This window comes from Neofelis nebulosa, chromosome 5 (assembly GCF_028018385.1).
Source record: "Neofelis nebulosa isolate mNeoNeb1 chromosome 5, mNeoNeb1.pri, whole genome shotgun sequence".
NCBI classification, from domain to species: domain Eukaryota; kingdom Metazoa; phylum Chordata; class Mammalia; order Carnivora; family Felidae; genus Neofelis; species Neofelis nebulosa.
This window is the reverse complement of record NC_080786.1, coordinates 6138828-6159053: the sequence shown is the minus strand read 5'-3', so window position 1 is coordinate 6159053 and position 20226 is coordinate 6138828. Positions and strand designations below refer to the sequence as shown.

Genomic DNA, 20226 nt, shown 5'->3' with positions numbered 1-20226 from the left:
ACTGGTCCCGCCGTACAGCCCCTGCGGCGGCCGCGGTCTTCGTCGTCTGGCCGACTTTCCCAGCAGCTTCTTCCGGAGGCAGCCCCTCCCCCCTCCGGCAGGCCTGGGTGGGGGGAGGGGGGAGGCACGTGACCCAGAGAGGACCAATCCGAGTCTACCTCCGGAGCACGCGGCTCCCCTCCCCGGGGCCCCATCGATCGGCGGCGAGAGCAAGGCCAGCCCAGAGGGCCGCCGATCTGAAGGCAGGGGTGAGGGGAGGGGGGCGAGAGACTGAGACAGAAGCAGGAAGGGCAGACCGAGGAAAAGGCTGGAGCCCGTGGACGCAGCAGGGCAGGAGGGAGCCAACAGTTTCCCAAGCCGGTTACATCGGTGTTTCCACCGCCTGCCAGTGTAAACGTTCTGATTCACACGTCCTTTAAGAACGACAGAGTAGGAAAGGAAGCAGGGAGACGTAAATAAAGGCATTCTCCCAGAGGAGAAAGACTTGTCCTTCGTATTTAAGGCCCACGAGATGCCACACAGGACCAGTGAGGAACACTGCCACTGAAACCCGGGCTAGTAATCGTGTAAAAACACAAACGAGACACGGGTGGTACTCCCCCCCCCCCCCACGCCCCCCATCAGATGTCACAGTATAAATTCTCAGATAATATCTGCCACTGTGAGAGGGCAGGGTAGTGGGCAGTCTCGTACACAGTAGGCGCAAAAACAAAACCAAACAAAACCCCAACGATTTAAAACGAGCACGTAAGTGTTCCATGACGAAGTACTAAATACATGCAGAAATGCCTATTACACACATCTACAGTTTAAATATATATGCAGTTTAAAGAATAAAAAAGAACACCTGTACATCCCCCTAAGCCAGCTTAAAAAGCAGAGTATCGCCAGCCAGCTTAAGAAAATGAATATTATGCTTCAAAATCATTTGGGAAGGGATGGGGACAAGTGGAGGAAGGATACGAATGAAACGGTATTAGTGGTGATTTGCTCGTTACTGAAGGTGATGGGTACATGGGGGCTCATAATACGGTCCTATTTTTATGTATGTAAGAAAGTTTCCACAAGAAAGAGAAAAAGGCAGGCAGGCAGGAAGGGAGGGAGGGAGGCAGGAAGGAAGAAAGGCAATAGCACCAACGGCCTCCGAAATCTCTAGCGTGTGCTTCCCAGAATACAGCGGTAATTGCTCATTTAAATATGTCATGATTTTTGGTGTCCCTTCTCCTGTTGACACACGTTCAAGGTTTCCAGGTTTTCGCTACTGTGAACAGGCTGGCTGTGAGCATCCCACGTGAGCACTCGACTCCCAGTGTGTCGGTGTGTGTCCCTCTAGGAGCACATCTCCAGGGGCTGATGCTGGGTCACAGGGAAGGCACATAGTTCCCTTAACTGGGCAACGCAAAATGCTGTTGAAAGTGATTGCACTAACTGACGCTCCTGTAGCACCCAAACTGGAAGGATACACCCTATAATATCACCAGTGACTTATCCCCGGGTAATGGATTTTCTTTCCCGTAATTTCCAAATTTTATAGAACAAACACGTTTCAGTACCTTTCAATTCGGAAATGCCTGTAAATACTTGGTGCCGCGCAACATAAACGTACTGTGAGTAGACGCAGGGTGTGTTGTAGCAGCCTCCCGCCCCCCACCCCGCTCGCCCTCTTACCTCCAGGCTCCGTTTACCACCTGCAGCTCCAGGACGGTCTGCAGGCGCTGGCACTGCTTGGCCTCCAAGGTGATGGTCACCCTGCACTCCCCCAGAGCAGGGATCTGGCCGCTCGAGGGCTCAGTGTCGAAGGGAGACACCTGATGTGGAGGTCAGTCGAGAAGGACGAGGAGTGAGGACACTTGGAATTGCAGAACTGGTGGCTTTCCTGTCCCCACCGAGATAAGGAGCACCGGTCTGACTGAGGCCCCCCCCGCCCCCCCACCATGGCCGCCCTGCCTCGTGAGGGCGGCACTGAACCTGAAAAGGTCACACCCAGGAGGGTGTATCCCCCTTTGGTCCCTTCATCCCAGGAGACGGAGACAGTGAGTGCCAGGCACTTGCCTGCAGGGCAGCCTACCCACCCGGTGGGGGCCTGCCTTCGCCTACCCCCACCTCCCACCCAGCTGCCATGCTGGCCAGGTCGGGTCCAGGGCGCTTGTCTTGGGCTCTGTGCTCTCTAGCTTCTGACGGCTCACCTCCCCGGCACTGGTGGGAGGGAAGGGCTGGCCTAACTCTCAGTAAAAGTAGTTCGTGGGCTCAAGTATGGGGCCCAAGCTCCGCCAGTAAAGAAGAGACCTTTTGCTTTCCTTGGTCTTTGTTCCTCACAGGCATCTCCCCGGGAGTCCTGGGGGCATGCTGAAGGCCAGGACTGGGTTTCTGTGCCCCTGACCTGAGCACATCCAACAAACCCCAAATCCAACATTATTTTTGAGAGCTCGAAAGAATAGAGTACAGAGAACTGTTGAGACAGGATTCGTGCCCGCCTCCATTGGGACATAAATCCTGATATATGACGAAATTGATGGCTACTTCAATTACAAAATGTTGTCATTCTTCACAGTGGGAGAAAAACCCAGACTGGGAAGTAGAGAACTGGGATCCGATGATTCCACCACCCGCTAGCTGTGTGACCCTGGAGAAGCTGCTGTCCCTCTCGGTCTCTATCCAGTAAGGAGGTTGGCTGTGGTCTGTAAGTTTCTAAGTGTGCTCTGGGAAGTCCCAGAGTGCCTAGGACAGGGGACTAGGATGTGGGGAGAGGCAGGATGGGGCAGGGGGTGCCTAACAAGGTGGCCAGAGCGGTTACCCTTTATGGGTGTGAGCCTGGAGGGAAAGCACTAAACTCCAAGCCTATGTAACAGGGCGCTTGCATGCAATGGTTCTTGGCAATGGTGTTGGTGATTTGATGCAAAGTTTCCTAACTGCTAAGTTTCGGTGCCCCGCTGGAGAAATGAGGCTGTTGCCTCAAAGGACAAGGCCGGTCAAGTGGAAAGGAAAAGTCCCCGAGAAAGGGAATACCTGCTGGCAGATAAGATGGATGTGTGGCCGCACCCGTCTTTCCTCAGCTTCTGAATATGGAGGAGGGGGTGGGGGGCAGTGTTCTGACCCGGAAGGGGGCAAGCAAGAGGGGATCTCGGCAGGGAGCAGTCAGAGGGAGGGTGCTTTCACCACAGAGACCTAGTCAGAGCCTCACACACGGACCACAAGGAGCTAAGGCAGCTTCTAAGGAGCCACGGCTGCCACCTGTGTGAAGAGTGGGGGCGACCCGCCGTGACTTACAGCGAATCCCTGGCAGCTAGGGAGCGACTGAAGTTTTGTGCCACTTGCTCTGGATCTCACATTGATTTAAAGGTCCGACGGTAGGGGCGCCTGGGTGGCTCAGCCGGTTAAGCATCCGACTCTTGGTTTCGGCTCAGGTCGTGATCTCAGGGTTTGTGAGTTTGAGTCCCACGTGGGGCTCTTTGCTTGGGACTTCAAATTATTTTTTATTTATTTATTTAAAAAAAATTTTTTTTAACGTTTATTTATTTTTGAGACAGAGAAAGACAGAGCATGAACGGGGGAGGGGCAGAGAGAGAGGGAGACACAGAATCAGAAGCAGGCTCCAGGCTCTGAGCCATCAGCCCAGAGCCTGATGCGGGGCTCGAACTCACGGACCGCGAGATCATGACCTGAGCCGAAGTCGGACGCCCAACTGACTGAGCCACCCAGGCGCCCCGGGACTTCAAATTAAAGGCGATGATGATAATACTTAATCACTTTTAGTATTTTCCGTTTTTATAAGAAAAAGGGAAGGGCTTTGAGTGGAAACGAATCCTGTGTTCTTTCTCGGAGCCCTTTAGTTCGGGCCCCAAGTTCATGCCCAAGTGCCCCCTGGTGGTGGTACTCAAACTGCAAGCACAGTCCCTGGGAGGTTTCGAACTTTTGAGGCGAGCCCCTCCCACCTGCCCCTTCCTAGAGGCCCGGGAGCTTCCCGCCCAACTCAGCTGCCCATTTTCTTCCTAACTCAGGCTGCTTTTTAAAAATGTTTATTTATTTTGAGAGAGAGAGAGCGAGCCAGCAGGGGAGGGGCAGAGAGAGAGGAAGAGAGAGAATCCCAAGCAGTCTCCGTTCTGTCAGTGCACAGCCCGACGCAGGGCTCGAACCCATGAACAGTTAGATCATGACCTGAGCTGAAACCAAGAGTCTGATGCTTAACTGACTGAGCCACCCAGAGGCCCCCAGCTTGTTTTGACAGAAGGAGAAACCCCTGTCTTATTTCCACATCGGATGGTAGAGAAAGGAACAGGAAAATCCAGTTCAGGATTAAGTTCTGCTGTAGAGGGGACCCCAAGTGCCTCACAGATGGGGAGAACTGGGGACACTGCCAGGAGGGAGTCACCAGGCAGGCTCTTCCTTTCCAGCCTCAACACTCCAAATGCACCAGGACAGGTTTCACTGTCCCTACCCCACGGGTCAATAGGCTTGTGTGTGTGTGTGTGTGTGTGTTTTGGGGGGGGGGGTCCATTTAGCCAGAGGTGCCTGACTTACACTCTCCTGCCTTCCTTGGAGGCACACCAGGCTCTCCTTCATGCACCACGTGGCTGGGAGCTGGCTGATGTTCTGGATCTGGATGGTGTCGGTGGCTTTCTGCCCCAGGCGGAGCAAACCAAACTGAAGGGCTGAGGCTTTGATGACAAGGGCCGGCCCCTGAGACATCCAGAGGGGCCTGTCACCGGGCCGCCTGGGAGTGGGGGCTCTGTGCCCTACCGCTGCCACCCTTCTGGCCCACCCAGCTGCCCAGCCCCCCAAACAGCACCTTAAAGGCCGCCTCAATGTGTAACACCACCGGTGAGGGTGAGTTTTGGATTTCACACGGCAGGTCCTGGCTTGTTGGGCCGGGGACACCCCCGGTAAAGCTCAACTCAAAATCCTCCACCTCGTTGGGCTCTGGGAGAGAGGGCAAAGTGAGCTGGAGAAAGGGGGCGGGGCAGTTTCCGGCTGCGGCTGGGCCCAGATGTCTGGCCTTTGCTGACTTCTCGTCCACCGCTTGTGCCGGGCTGCGGCCGGAGCTGATCCCGGGACCCCCCGAATGCCTGCACAGGCCCCTCTTCCTCTCAGGTCTCCTTCCCCAGCCAGCCCCAGGAGGTGCCCCCGGTACCTATGGTCCCTGCGCAGGGTTCCACTTCAATGATGTGGCAGTCACTGACCTTCCCCCACAGGTATCTGATGGGGGACTTGCTGTTGTTCCACATCTGCAAGACATGCCCCAATCCAGGCTCCCCGGGCACTGCCCCTGCACACATCTGTACCCACCGAAGGACTGCGGGGCTCCGGGCTCACAACGGGTCCTCCCGACACCCTCCCTCCCCGCTAATCCTTGGCCATCAACGCCACGCGGCAGGGTCCGTGGGCATCGTGTCCTGCCAGAGACCCAGGAGCGCAGGAAGGCTTCCGCAGCCCTCTCATTCAGCGGATGCTGGGGAGCTGGTATGATGACAGACGTGCCCAGTCCGGCATCGGGTTACAACCAGTAAGCGGCCATCTGCCCCTCCAGCCGTACCCCGCCCCCCCCCCCCCCCCCTACTCATGCCAAGTTCAGCCCAGGCTCGGGAAGGACCACAGCCTACCTTAAAGTCTTTCTTCACATTTATACCAATGTAGTTCTCCCCGGGGATGATGAGGGCATACGGTTCTAAGAGAACCTGGAAAGGTTCTACCGAGCCTTTCACCTCGATTTCCAGGACAATGACGTCATCCGCAGAGCATGAGCAATCCTTCAGGGTTTCCAATTCCAAGCTGAACACAGACCCGCCGGGAGCTCAGAGCCGACGCAGCCCAGGAGCATGGCCCTCCGTGCCCCTCCCCTCTGTCCCTTGCCTGGGGTCTTGTGAAGAGGAAGCACTCCCCCCCGCCCCCCCACAGCTCCTAAGCGCCCTCAGATCAGAGGCCCAGCCAACCAGTGATTAACTCCCGTCACAGTACTGGGACGGGGCCCCTTGCCGCTGCCTCCAGGGACCACACCGCGGCGTCATGGGCACCCAGCCCGGGGTCTCTCCACGAGGCTGACTGGAGGCCCACCCTGACCGTCTGCCCGGGGCAGAGCTGGTAGAGGTGCCCCCACGGGGCACAGCCTCGCCTCGTTAGTCACCACCGCCCAGGGCCCACTGAGTGGAGCCCGGCGAGCTGTCCCCCGCAGCTGAGCCCCTCCAGGCCTAGGTGCCAGGACAAGGCAAAGTGCTCCCCTGTGTCAAAGCCTGCCGGGGAGCGGGGGGCTCCTTCACCCCTTCCCGTTGCCTTCCCCAGGACCCCCAAGGAGAAGGCAGGCCCCGCTGCCCAGCCCTCGCGCAGGGCCCAGCCCCCGCTCACCTCGTGGGATCTGGGACTTCTTCTAGCACCATCTGGAGCACACTGTGAAAATCCCTCAGCTGCAAGACAAACACAGCGCCCTGAAAACAAACTGCCCTCCGTTCAGGTGGCCCCGGAGAAGCCGGGAGCCATGGCAGGAATTCCTTCTCCCCCTGGCCTAGCTGCCACAAAGGCCTTCTGGAAAACACAGTGCTGCTTCCCTGCTACCTCCCCCCTACCCTAGGGGAAGAGGCGTGGGCCTGCCAGGACGGGAGCCAGGACTCGGGGGCCACCGCAGACTCCAGACTGGTGTTCCTCCCTCGGCTGCGCCCGAGCGGACAGGAAGGAAAGGCCCTCCAGACCCTGACGTTGCCCACCGGCAGAGCCCTCAACCGTGGGCGGCACCACACCCTCCCAGAACAGTGAGGCCGGGGTGCGGAGCTGAGAGGCAGAGGGTCCCAGGGCACCCCCTTCACACCCAGCTCTCACTCCCCTCTCGAGTCACACACAGGGCCTCGCACTGGAGCCCCCCCGTGTGAACCTTGTGCTCTGCACCTGCACCTCACACGCCGGGGGGTGCCGGGGGCTGCCCAGGTGTGGCACTGTTGTCGACTTAGCGGAAACACGGAAGACACCAGAGCCGAGGAAATGAGCCCAGGGTCTCGCGGCAGACCGGGCGTGTGCACGGTCAGGACCCGGCCAGAGAGGCTGCTTCGTCCTCCAGCCCCACTCTTAGCTACGGGCCGGCCTCAGACGGTGCCGGGATCTCGTCAGGCTCGGCTGTGGCCTCAGTGTCACTGAAGAACATGGGCGAGGGGGTGGTGGGAGTACCCCGACCCAGGCATGCGTGGCTACCACGATGGCATCATTTTAACCTCACGAGGAGAGAAGCTCAGGATGAACTCGTGGTCCGTGTGGGGGCTGAGGACCCCTCTCTCGGGCAGGACGGAGAAGGCCGTCTCCCTGTCAGGGTGGTACTTGAGGCTGTCCCTGCTGTAGGTCTCTCCAGGCATTAGGGGCTGCAGGTTCGGCTTCATGATCTGCCAGCGGAAGGCCAGCTCCACGTGCCTGTGGGGGCAGGGGATCCAAGGCTGTATACCACCTCTGCCGGGACCCGGCTCCCCACCCCCTGCCTGGCCCGGCCCTGCTGTAGGAGCGAGCAGGAAAGGACCCAGGAACAGGAAGTGGCCAGGTCAGCCCTGAGGCTCGTCCCGTGGAGGAGCCTGGGGAGCGCGTGGGTCAGAGAGTCTGCCAGAGACCTCCTAAGAGAGCTGCCCCCTCCCCACCATAGCAGTTGGGGGTTAGAGCCACGGTGACTCAGGAAAATGGTGAACACAGGGAACCAGGCTCTAACTATCAGGCTACGGACCCTAGGACATTTTTCTGCAGTGTCTCCTACCATGTGAGAGTTCCAAAGGTTTGCCCCATGATGAACTCCCCCCTCCACTGCCCTCCACCTCTCCAGCTGTGGCCTCCCAGGGCGGCTCTGTCCGGCACCGGCTGCCAACAGAGCAGGGACAACTGCATGGGGGTGGGGAGGTGGGACTCTGGCACGCTGCTGATGGGGAGGGACAGCAGATGGTAAGGCCCGGGGTCACCCGGGAAGCCTGGCTGGCAGTGAGAACTGAACCCACCGGCCACAATCTGATCCTGGGACGTGGATGGCTTCCCCTCATGGGCATGGCAAGACCTCTCTGTAAAACCGTTCTGGGGCTGAGGGTAGTCCAGGATAATCTAGAACACGGCCCACTAGAACTTCCTGCAGTGAGGGAAAACGTACGTATCTGCTCTGTCCAGTGTGGCTAGCGACACGTGGCTAGTACTCAACATGTGACTGGGGCCACCGAAAAAGTGAGTTTTAGTTTAATTTTAATTGATTTCAACTTAAATGGTCACCTGTGGCTACCATGATGGACAGGGAAAATCCGGACCCTCCTGGCCCACTGGGAGCTCCGGGCCAGGCGGGGAAGGAGAAGGGGTGCATGCCGAAGGGTACTGCCCAGCGGTCACTCACGTAGCATTTCTAATAATGAGCTGTTTTCTAGCTGTGGACTGAACGTTCTCCGGCTCAAAGCGTATGAAGTGCTGGGCTGTTAAGTCTGTAAGCTCTCCGGGCTCTGGCTGGCTTTCTTCGCCAGAAATATAGATCAGATCCAAAGCAACCAGCTGCCCAATTCCTGACACAGTAAGGTGATAAAAAGGGCTGAAATCAGGACTCTGTGGCCAAAGGCTGTCACGGGATCTAGCTACCATCCACATGCAACTGGCCTTGATCGTGACCCCAGGAGGCAGACCTAAGAGGGTAACAGGGGCCTTCGGCACGCAGATCCTGTCCCCACATCTTCCCAGACCAAAAGGAGGTGATTTTGATAAGCTGGTACATAGCGGGTACTCAGTTAAATGCTTGCTGGGTCAAACTGGAAGGAAGGAAGGACAAACTGGAAGGAAGGAAGGAAGGAAGGAAGGAAGGAAGGAAGGAAGGAAGGAAAGGAAGGAAAGGAAGGAAAGGAAGGAAAGGAAGGAAAGGAAGGAAAGGAAGGAAAGGAAGGAAAGGAAGGAAAGGAAGGAAAGGAAGGAAAGGAAGGAAAGGAAGGAAAGGAAGGAAAGGAAGGAAAGGAAGGAAAGGAAGGAAAGGAAGGAAAGGAAGGAAAGGAAGGAAAGGAAGGAAAGGAAGGAAAGGAAGGAAAGGAAGGAAAGGAAGGAAAGGAAGGAAAGGAAGGAAAGGAAGGAAAGGAAGGAAAGGAAGGAAAGGAAGGAAAGGAAGGGAGGGAGGGAGAGAGGGAGGGAGGGAGGAAGGAAGGAAGATAAGTAGGTAGGTAGGTAGGCAGGCAGGTGGGCATCTTGGGGAAATTTCAGCAGGATGCCCCAGAACCTGAGGTGGCCTGGGCGCACACACAAGCCCACCTACGGTCACCAGCTCCTTTATCTGGCAGTTGTCGCACACAATGATGAAGGTCTGCTCTGCCTTTTCCAGGCTTGTCGGGAGGAACGAGACCTGGGGAGAGAAGGGCTGTCGTTCAGGAGCTTCCCCCTCTCAGACACGCACCCCTCCCCTTATTCTCCACTCCTCGTTTCCCTCTCTGCTGCTCCCCCTTCTCCCGAAAGCCAGGGCGTTCTGCCAAGGCTCCACCCCAGGCTAAGGCAGGAAGCAAGTTGAAAGGCATGAAGAAAAGGTTCACAGAGACTGAGATGCAAACAAATGACAACACGTTTAACCTCATTCATGATAAAAGAAATGGAAAGGAAAACCACGCAGAAAACATTTTCACTCTTCATACTGGTAAAGAGCAGAAAGTTAGGAATCGTAAATGCAACAAGAAGATATCTTCATTTTCTCCAAAATCATCTGGAGGGAAAGGGGGGATTGGCTGGAAGAGATGGAAGGGTGTAGATGCCATATTGTTGGCCAAGAGTTGATAAACGTTGACGTTGGGTACTGAGGACACAGTGATCATTAAACTATCCTCTCCGTTTTTGTATATGCTTTAACAGTCCATGATAATAGTTTTTCCTTTTTTTTTAAAACAGTTTTTCTTTTGAGTTTGACAACACATTGTTGGCAAGAGTGTGAGAAAACAGGCACCCTCATATCTCCGCATGGTGGCGATTTTGGCAATGTGTATTACAATTCGGACCAGCAGAGACCCCCGAGACAGCAAAACCACTTCAAGGACTGTAACCTGCTGGGAGACTCATAGTTGGACAGAGTGATGTATGCAGTCACCAAAATGGCCAGAGATCAGAAAAAACCTTCATGTCCATCAGTGGGGGACGGCTGACCTGAATCATGGTTCGTTCACACAGTGGAATACTATGCAGCTGTGAAAAATACGAGACTGCTCCTTAAGATCTAGCAGAACTGGGGCGCCTGGGTGGCTCAGTCGGTTAAGCGTCCGACTTTGGCTCAGGTCACGATCTCACGGTTCATGAGTTTGAGCCCGCATCGGGCTCTGTGCTGACAGCTCGGAGCCTGGAGCCTGCTTCGGATTCTGTGTCTCCTTCTATCTCTGCCCCTCCCCCACTTGTGCTCTGTCTCTGTCTCTCAAAAATAAATAAATGTTAAAAAAATATTAAAAAAAAAAAAGATCTAGCAGAACTGGGACACCTGGGTGGCTCAGTGGGTTAAGCATCTGATTCTTGGTTTTGGCTCAGCTTGCGATCTCATGGTTCGTGAGCTCGAGCCCCATGTCAAGCTCTGTGCTGATGGCACGGAGCCTGCTTGGGATTCTCTCTCTCCTTCTCTCTCTGCCCCTCCCCTCCTTGTATGCACGTTCTCTCTGTCAAAATAAATACACATTTAGAAAACAAAGGTATAGCAGAACGGTGAGTGGGCAGCGATGTGTGGGAAGGAAAAGTGGGAACAAAGGAAAACACACATGGGGTATCTCTGAAAGGGCGTTCAGAGGACCCGGTGAGGTTGTGGATATCTGGGTGGCTGAAAAGCTGCAGTGGAAAAGGACATTTGACCGTTTATTCCCATCTCTGGATTTTAGTCACGTGAATTTGTTTCTTACTTGGAAATATGAGTACATTTTAAAACAAAACCCCAAACAATGAAAAAAGAAAATACACAAGGAACGCCAAGGGGAAAAACCTCCTCTTGGCTCCTCACTGCTCCCCACAGGGTCCTGCTGCTCCCCTCTGCCTTTCCCTGGGGATCAGAGGACAGCGGCGTGAGGGAGGTGTCCTGGCCTGGGCCGGGGGTGACTGACCCCAGTTTCTTAAAGCCACACCGCAAGGTACTGACACGGTCTGGACCAGGCAAGAGGACCCAAGCCATCCCCCAGCAGCAGGCGAGGACTGATAAAGCCCTATGATGCCCTGAATTGGCCTCATCCCAACTCCAAGAGCCAGGTTCTTACTGGGGATCAGATCTGCACAGACATGAGCATGAGAGCATCACTCCAGAGCTCCAGAAGATCCCACCAGGCACTTGAAACTGGAAAGCAGCTGATACAGGGAAGCCCTCCTTTTCACCATGAAAAAGCAACTTACAGCAGTGGTCCTCAGACTTTCTGCGCACCGCAGAGCTTTAAAAATCCTATGCCTTGGGGTGCCGGGGTGGCTCAGGTGGTTAAGGTTCCAACTTTCGATTTCAGCTCTGGTCACGCGCTCACAGTTTATGGGATCAAGCTCCACGTCGGGCTCTGCGCTGACAGCACGGAGCCTGCTTAGGATCCTCTCTCTCCCTTTCTCTCTCTCTGCTCCTCCCAGGTGTGCTCTCTTTCTCTCTTTCAAATAAATAAACTTAAAAAAAAAAATCCTATGCCTCAGGCAAACCCCAGACCCATTAACTCGAAACCTCAGGACGGGGCCAAGAGAGCAATGTGTCTACAAGGTTCTCAGGAGGCTGCGATAGGCAGCTACATTTGAAAACCCCATGGCTCTTGGCTCTCACTGTCTGATGCCATGGTGTGGTCCAAATCCTCCTCACCAGAAACCAGACAGCCTTCACTCTTGAGTGTCGGTGCCTCCTCCAGCGGACTAGCGAGGAAGGCCACGTACGCTTGTGGCACGGTCGGTCGGATTCCTGGGCGAGGGAGTCAGGGAGGGCGAAGGTGTGGAACGAGAGGGGCAGGGAGACGTCACCGTTTCCCACAGACCGTGCTGGGGACCAGTGAGTAGGTGTGATGAGCCCAAGGGACCTCTGAAAGAAGCTGGTTGGGAAAGGATAAGCCCACAGCCCGCAGATCCGACCCCGGGAGCTTTAAGCGGACGTTCAGAATAAGGCCTAAGGAAGCCAAGCCTTGCAGACTGTATAACCAAGAATTAAAGAAAAAAGAGGACAAAGCCACTGTCAGTCCCCAGGCACCAGATCTGGCAGGGGTGGGGGCTGGTATCCAAGAGAGATTGAAGAACCAAAGGACGATCCTGGAGGCAGCTGAGGTGGAAGGGGCCCCCCTGCTAACGGTGTTGACAGGCAGCACCTGGGGATCATGATGGAAATGCTGGGGCTGTCTCCACTTGCTTTGTCAGAGGGATCATAAGGCAAGCAAATCGCCTCACCCCCACAGAATGTGAGACTATGCTCCTACACAGAAACCACCCTGGAATGGGGGTGGATATTCAGGTCATGAAAACACAGAGGCAAAATGAAATCATGCAAGCAGTTGAGGAAAGAGTCACGGCCAATCGTAACAAGGAGAAAATACACGTCATGTCAATTACCTACCTCCACATATACGGCCTGCCCCGGAGCCAGCTCAAACATGGAAGGCAGGATTCCAAAGGGCGGTTGCTCAACGAAGCCCAAGGTTGCGACAGCCTTAAAGAAAAGTGGAAAATTACACAAGAGTGCGGAAGAGATTGTAAAATCCAGCAGTTAAGATTACACACTTCTCTAAACATCCATTTTGCAATCTGAAGGATATTAACGACCATCCGGTACACAGTCGGTGAAGAAACTGAGGCCCGTCCATTCAGCAAGCACTCGCTCCACCTTCCCTGGGCACCAGGCGCGCTTCCGAAGGCTCCCAGAACCCCTGTGAAGGGCTGACCACCGGTAGGAGGAGGAAGGAACACCACTGACAAGTGCTTCACACGTGCAGCAACAGTGTGAGAGAAGGCCTCATCCAGGAGATGGGCTCCCCCAGCACAGTCCCTTCCCCACCACAGTGCCCGGTGTGGCTGGTGCCAGCTTGCGTGTCTGCCTCCATCCCCAATCTGCCCCCGGGGCTCGAAGCTGCAGCCAGAGCCGAGGGGAGCCCCCACCTCGCTGGCAAGACTGCAGCTCGATTGCCGACAAAGGGAGCCGTCTCAGCAGGCCGGGGACACGACCCCACACCTACGGGACCCCGGCAGGTAGCAGAAGTGAGCGAAACGTGTGTCCTCCGGATCTATCGCTTGTTTTCCAGAGACACAGTTACCAAGAAATATCCCGCCCACAAGAAAAACAACCGTGTGCACATGCGGTCCACGGTGCAGTGCTGGGCTCCAGCCAGTGGGGCCGCGGTAAGGCCTGGCCCAGCGCTGCCCGGCTGCCCGTTTTTCAGAGACTGGAAATGCAGACTTTTACGTGAACTCTCCCGGCTTCTCAAGGTCGTCTCAAAAAATGTTTTTAAGCACAGTGACAAATAAATAGGCACACAGAATTCAGTCCAAGAGCTGCCACCTTGTGACCCTGTATCTCTTAAACCATTGGCGGGGCGCCTGGGTGGCTCAGTCGGTTAAGCGTCCGACTTCGGCTCAGGTCATGATCTCGCGGTCCGTGAGTTCGAGCCCCGTGTCGGGCTCTGTGCTGACAGCTCGGAGCCCAGAGCCTGTTTCAGATTCTGTGTTCCCCTCTCTCTCTGCCTCTCCCCTGTTCATGCTCTGTCTCTCTTGGTCTCAAAAATAAATAAATGTTAACAAAAAAAAAAAAATTAAAAAAAACAAACACACATTGGCTACGGTGGTGACCGCCTGAAGGAATAAATGCAGCGACACGTGAGCCAGGCCTGGGAGGGCGAGGGAGGTGAGACCACCTGCCCAGGTGACACGGGTGTCAGCACCGGACTCCGTACGTCTGGATCCGCATGTGGATCACGGCAGCCGGGAGAGAGGGTACGCCGTTCTTTTTCCCGTGTGTTTCCCATCACAGGTGCACTCTGACAAGTCCCCACGGGGTGGTGGTGGGGGGTTTCCTTTGCCGGATTCGTTCTCACTCCGGGTAGCAGTCTGCAGTCACTTACCCTGAAGCTCAGCGGTGGCCAGCTCTTTTTAGGCATGATGCAGAACTTGCCGACGCTGAAGCCCACGTTTTTGCACAGGAACCTGGTTATCTTCATTCCCCCGATGAGGCAGTAGCCACAGTCCAATACCGGTGACACTGCAGCCATAGGAAAAGACACACATGAGAAATAACCCGTCCTCCGGAGAGGCCCCGCTGCCCTTGTTCTCCTGAGGCCCAGCCAGAGCTCAGAGCAGCCGTGGCCCGGCACCCAGAGCAGGGGATGAATGGGGACACTCCCTGACCCCCACTCCCACATGGCAGCCTCCACGCACTGAGGGCTAGGACAGGAGTCTGTGCCCACTGTGGACTCAGGCCTCAGCCAGGACCACCCAGCATGGGCCTGGGGGTTGTGGTGAGAGTCCTAGCTTCTAGTCTGTGCCCAGGCTTGTAAATGAGGGGGCCCAGCCAAAGCTGGCCTTCCAAGGAAACGCCCCCCCTCCCCGGCCAGAGCCACAGAGGCGACATCTGCCGAGGGCCCCGGGCACCTCTTTCTTGCCTCCGTGTGGCACAGGCCCTCGGGGGTGTCCACGAGTCAGAGGAGCCCATGCTGGAGATAGCTGGGCTGCTAAACTCCTCTCCTCATGCGTGCGATTCGGAGTCAGCCTCCACTGGGAAGTAGGACAGTTGGGGTCTGACACCGTGGAAGTCTGCATGGAAGCTGCTAGTAGGTCCCTCCTTAGGACCCAGAAGCCCCTCCCCAAGAGGACCAAGTCGTGTGCTGCCACAAAGGGGCCCTGAGAGGAGGCAGCCTGACTGAATCGCGGGGAGGGCAGCGCGCACACTCACATGTCAGCACTGGGGGTGGCCTCCGGGCTTGCAGGGGGATCACAAGCGTGTGGGCTGACTGGGTCTCAACTAAAATGAAATCATCAAAATCCCCGAGGCAGTCGGGAGAAAACTGGACGATATACTGGCAGGTCATCCCAGGGGCCACCATTCCGCCTTTTCCTGGGAACATCCCTGTGCATGAGAAAAGCAACCGATGAGGATCTGGGGACCAGCCGGCCACCAGGGCTTTGACTCAAGGGCTACAGACGGCAGCCGGAGGGTACAGGGAGTCCCCACCACAGCTGGGGCTGCTCCATGAGTAGATGCTGTCTGGGCCAAGGCCACGGCGACGGCAGAACAAGGGCGCGCGAGGGGAACAGGCTGTGAGGGCAGGGAACCCAGGTGAAGACACCAGGGTTCGGGGCAGGGAGCAGGCGGGTGGGGGTTGGGGGCGTGGGGGACATGGTCCACCTGGAATAGTTAGGTGAGGCCATGCCTGGCCTGATGGGACAGCAGAGAGCCATTCGAGCTTCTGAGCATGGTGGGGGAGGGGAATGACTCGATCAGGCCGTTCTTGGGATTTAAAACGCCGTGTTCACGGAAGCTGGAAGGCCAGCTGGGAAGCCACCGCAGTGTTAAGTTTAAGTGACGAATGAGGACGGCCTGACCGGACGCAGCGGCAGAACGGAGGGCGAGCAGAGAGAGGGCAGGCCCGGGCCCGGAGGGGTGACTGGAGAAAGGGCCTGGCAGGTCTCAGAGACACGGTCAGGAGGATGGGCTGGCGGGTGGGCAGGCTACCGGCAGAGCACGAGAGCCCCAGGGACTCAGGGAAACGCGGGCCCAGGCCCATCAGAGGGCCACGCGGGCCGGTGCCAGGAGCGAGCCCAACACACACTTCCGGGGCGGTCCAGACCGTGGCTGGGCTGACTCACCCAATCCCAGCGCGAAGAACGGCGTCGACGGCGGGATGACTCTTAGGCAGCGGCTGGCCGCCGTGGTGTTCTGCAGCGAGATCGCCATCTGCCCAAAGGTAAAGGGGAGCTCTTTTAGACAGCAACACACACGGATGAGCGACCCGAGGCCCGGACGGACTACCTAGCGCGGAAAGCAGGCAGAGGTAGAGGTGAAATGAGTCTAGGCTGGCCAATGGGCACATGGGGATTCCTTTTGCCCATCGATCCACTTTTGATTGCATCTGGAAAAAATACAATACGAGGTGAACCGGAAGACGGGAATAGATCTGACCTTGGCTTTGCCCGCTTTACAACAGCTGCTGTGTACTGACCGTCCGCCATGTGCCCCATCAACCTCACAATAACCAGGAAAAGGTGGGAGTTCTCGCTGTCTCACACCGCAGAAGCTGAAGCTCCCAGACGTTCCTTAACCCGTGGTGTTTTGAGATGTGAGCCCAGGATATCGGGCCCCAACGTCCTGCCCACCTGGCCTCTTACTTGCCGACTTTCCCCCTACGTATATCCCTCTGGGCCACTTCTTCCCATGGGCACAGCGAAGAGGGCTATCGGCACCCGTATGATAAGGTTGTAATCGGGCCTCCCTCCAGCATTCAACCCATCCAACTCTATCAAATCCTGCCTTCTCTTCTTCCTCTCTCAGACTAGGAGACCCCCGAGGGCAAGGCCTAGGATTCGCGCACTGCTAACCCCCACCAGAAGAGGAGCTCGTACGCAAACATACCTTGTGCTTCGGTTTTGTGAAATATTACACTGGGGAAAAATGGATAAAGTATAACATGACAAAAGCCAAGTTTCCATCGCCCAGTTTAATAATAAATCATAAAAACACATGGGGCGCCTGGGTGGCTCAGTCAGTGAAGCATCCGACTTTGGCTCGGGTCATGATCTCACAGCTCATGGGTTCGAGCCCCGCGATGGGCTCTGTGCTGACCACTCAGAGCCTAGAGCCTGCTTCAGATTCTGTATCTTCCTTTCTCTCTGTCCCTCCCCCACTCTCTCTCTCTCTCTCTCAAAAATGAATAAACATTAAAAAGTACAGAGGGAACCTACCCTAGCCCCTTTTCCCTCCACCAGATAACACCTATGTAAATTTGAAGTGTGGGTCTTCATACTTTTATTCATAGGTATGTGTTCCTAAATCAACACTTATCCATTGTTGGCCAATACATTTGCACCAGTCTATCTGTGAACCACACCCAAGTGTGCAGAGAACCATATTATGGTTTTAATCTTCATCTCTCTGTTATTAATGATAATGAGCACTGTTTGATATGTTTATCTGCTATTTGGGGTTCCTCTTGTGTGACTCGTCTATCCATATCCCTTTACGATTTTGCCATTGTGTACTTTGTCTTTTTCTTGTTTTTAAAAAATGTTTATATCTTTATTTTTGAGAGAGAGACAGACAGAGAATCCCAAGCAGGCTCTGCACTGTCGCACGGAGCCCAACACGGGGCTCAATCCCACGAACTGTGAGATCATGACCTGAGCCAAAATCAAGAGTCAGACGCTTTACAGGCTGAGCCACCCAGGCGTCCCTGTCTTTTTCTTATTGATTTGTAGGAGTTCTTGATATATTCTGGGTACTCATTCTTTTTAAGGTACGTGTTATAAACAATCTCCAAGTTCATAACTCATATTTTTTGAGGTACAGTCTCCAAACTTTTAATGTAAAATTTATCAGCCTTTTGTGGTTTGTGCTTCTGTTTCATGAAATCTTTCTATATCTCCTATATTTTCTTCTTTAAAATTTATTTGAGGTCTTTGCTGGAAAGTACTTCGCTTAGGGTATGGAGTGAGGTAGGGATTATATTATCTTCCGTGCAGCATGGATGCTATCTCAGTCTCGTCTCTGCAGGGGTGCACACGTGCACAGAATAGCCTGAGCAACAGCATGTGCAGTTCCCCCCATCAGGCTGCTGTTCCCTCAGAAACATGGAGCCAGCTGCACCCACTGTTGAGATGACCAGTCAAGGTGTCCATGGCAGCAGCCGGTCCTCGCATCCACTGAGGCATTAAGACAGCCTTGCTCCAGGGGCGCCCGGGGTGGCTCAGTCGGTTAAGCATCTGACTTCAGCTCAGGTCACGATCTCACGGTTCATGAGTTCGAGCCCCGCCTCGGGCTCTGCGCTGAACAGCTGGGAGCCTGGAGCCTGCTTCAGATTCTGTGTCGCCCTCTCTCTCTCTGCCCCTCCCCCACTCGCACTCTGTCTCTCTCAAAAATAAACAAACGTTAAAAAAAAAACAAAACAACTTTATGACAGCTTTGCTCCAGCCACACAAGGCAATCCCCTGGCCAGTGAAAGGCAGGGGCCAGCGGTTTGCAAGGCTTCTGAGGGGATGTGCGACAAGCACAATGAAAACGTCAACTGCATTTAATGGCAGTCAGCTCAATGACACATTCTCAGATTGGCTCTTCCTCCTTCCCCGCACTCCCTTTCCTCACTCCTCTCTAGAGATGGCAAATGACAGCACCTACTCTCCCTGCCGCAGGCTCTGCTTTGTGGGGCACCCCGGCTGTGACAGTTGGCATCCGAGGAGTCCTAAAGCAGCAGACCCTTAGGATGCAAGTCGAGAGTTGGCTCTCCTAGCAGTCAGGTGGCAATCTAGGACTCTAGCTGCCGGGCAGGAGGGTGTGGCGAGCCCTGGTACGCAGTGCACCACAATTGGCACGGTTGTCACCCACGGCCAGCTGAAATGAGGTGCAGGTGGAGGTCAGGCACTGAAACATGGGGTAGCTACAGTGCCCGCAAGGTCTGGGGCCGCGATAATTATAAGGGCTGCAGAGTGGGCTGGCTTTCCTTAATGGCACTGGAAGGCCCAGAGGAAAAGATGACAGGCTCAGAGCAGCGAACTGCCAACTCGAGGCCCACCGTGAGGACATTCCTCGCATTCCTGGTCACACACAATTTGCTCGGGTGTCTGTGTGGGTGTGCACATGCGCACTCCTCGCTTGATTTGGTTTGCCATTTTTCACCTGGTATTTCTGCACCTATGTTCTTTTTTTTTTTTTTTCTTTCAGACGCCTTTTTTAAGTTAGCAAAATACTGAATGGAAACAAAAGACCAAGTATATGAAAGCTATAACCCCCTGGCTTACAAGGTACGGCCTCTATTCCCACCACAACCCTTCAGCCTTCCGCTCACAGCCTGGGTCCCATCTGCCCTCACGTCAGGACGGAGAAGCTCTCTCGAACCTTCCGGGGGCTGGGGACTGGGAGTGTACCTATATTCCAAAGCAAATCTGGCCCATGATTTTCATTGTCATAGGTCCTCATCTGGCTTTGGGGTCAGTGTAACATTAGGCTTAGTCTGTTCAGGCTCGTGTACAAAATACTGTAAACCGGTTGGCTTATAAACAACAGAAATTTATTTCTCACAGTTCTGGAGGCTGACAAGTCCAAGATCAAAGTGCCAGCATGGTCATGTTTTGGTGATGGCCCTCTTCCCGATTCATAGCTGGGGCTTTCTCACTGTGTTCTCAAAGTAGTGGAAGGGGCAAGGGATCTCTAGAACCTTTTTTACAGAAGCATTAACCCCCGGGGCACCTGGGTGGCTCAGTCGGTGGTTGAGGTCCGACTCTTGATTTCGCCTCAGGTCATGATCTCCTGGGTTGTGAGATGGAACCCCACATCAGGCGCTGAGCTGACAGTGCAGAGCCTGCTTGGGATTCTCTCTCTCCCTTGCTCTTCGCCCCTCCCCCACTTGCACCCACGCACACTTAGGGTCCAGTGCACGCTCTCTCCCAACATAAAATAAACTTAAGGGGGAAAAAAAAGCACCAATGAGGCCCCACCCTCGTGACCTAAGCACCTCCCAAAGGTCCTACCTTCTAATACCATCCTCTTTGAGGGCTAGGGTTTCAACATATAAATTCTAGGAGCACAGGAACATTCAGATCATAGCAGGCTCATCACCCAATAATGAGGGTATTCTTTTTCTGGTCTCTGAAACAGTTTATACATAATAGGGGTTAGTTTCAATGGCTGGTGATGGACACCTGTCAGGTGATCTGGGCGGAGCATTACTTTGGCTAGAAAATGGTTTTGTTTTATTTTAGTTATTTTCATACAAGTTGGACGGTCACATAGGTAAAGAGTCAAAGGTTTTGGAAACAGAAATCCTGCCTTCTTCCCCTGAATCCCTCTCCAGCCATTTCCTATACTTTTTCCTCCTTTGACTGATCATTTCAGAATATGTCTCCAAAGGGCATGCCACTTTTTCTTCATTTGTATGCACATATTACGGATCAAGGATATGGATATTCTCTCTCTCCTCTCCCATATCCAACTCACCATACGATATGCCCTTCCTATCCCCCATCTTTCCAATGTAAGTTATATAATATTACTTGGTTAGAACAGTCATTGATGTTTACCTTATTGTCACTGTGCAAATGATATTCACAACCGAGCATGAAATTGTCCCTTATATAATTATTGTCTTTCCAGAGTTAATA

The 20226-nt window shown here is 54.6% G+C and overlaps 1 protein-coding gene across 4 annotated transcripts in view; it reads right to left on the bottom strand.

The window, feature by feature from the left end:
- The window catches only part of DLEC1 (DLEC1 cilia and flagella associated protein), a 93034-nt gene that overhangs the window by 23757 nt on the left and 49051 nt on the right, over window positions 1-20226 (bottom strand). For all 4 annotated transcript variants that reach the window (XM_058729418.1, XM_058729415.1, XM_058729416.1 and 1 more), the window contains exons 7-19: window positions 15727-15814; window positions 14813-14986; window positions 13986-14122; window positions 12488-12580; window positions 9220-9310; window positions 8330-8492; window positions 7191-7383; window positions 6337-6395; window positions 5598-5766; window positions 5129-5222; window positions 4787-4917; window positions 4519-4677; window positions 1669-1808 (exon numbers count right to left, since the gene is read on the bottom strand). In XM_058729418.1, the coding sequence (XP_058585401.1) occupies window positions 1669-1808; window positions 4519-4677; window positions 4787-4917; window positions 5129-5222; window positions 5598-5766; window positions 6337-6395; window positions 7191-7383; window positions 8330-8492; window positions 9220-9310; window positions 12488-12580; window positions 13986-14122; window positions 14813-14986; window positions 15727-15814 (1691 nt within the window). The remainder of the gene's footprint in view (window positions 1-1668; window positions 1809-4518; window positions 4678-4786; window positions 4918-5128; window positions 5223-5597; window positions 5767-6336; window positions 6396-7190; window positions 7384-8329; window positions 8493-9219; window positions 9311-12487; window positions 12581-13985; window positions 14123-14812; window positions 14987-15726; window positions 15815-20226) is intronic.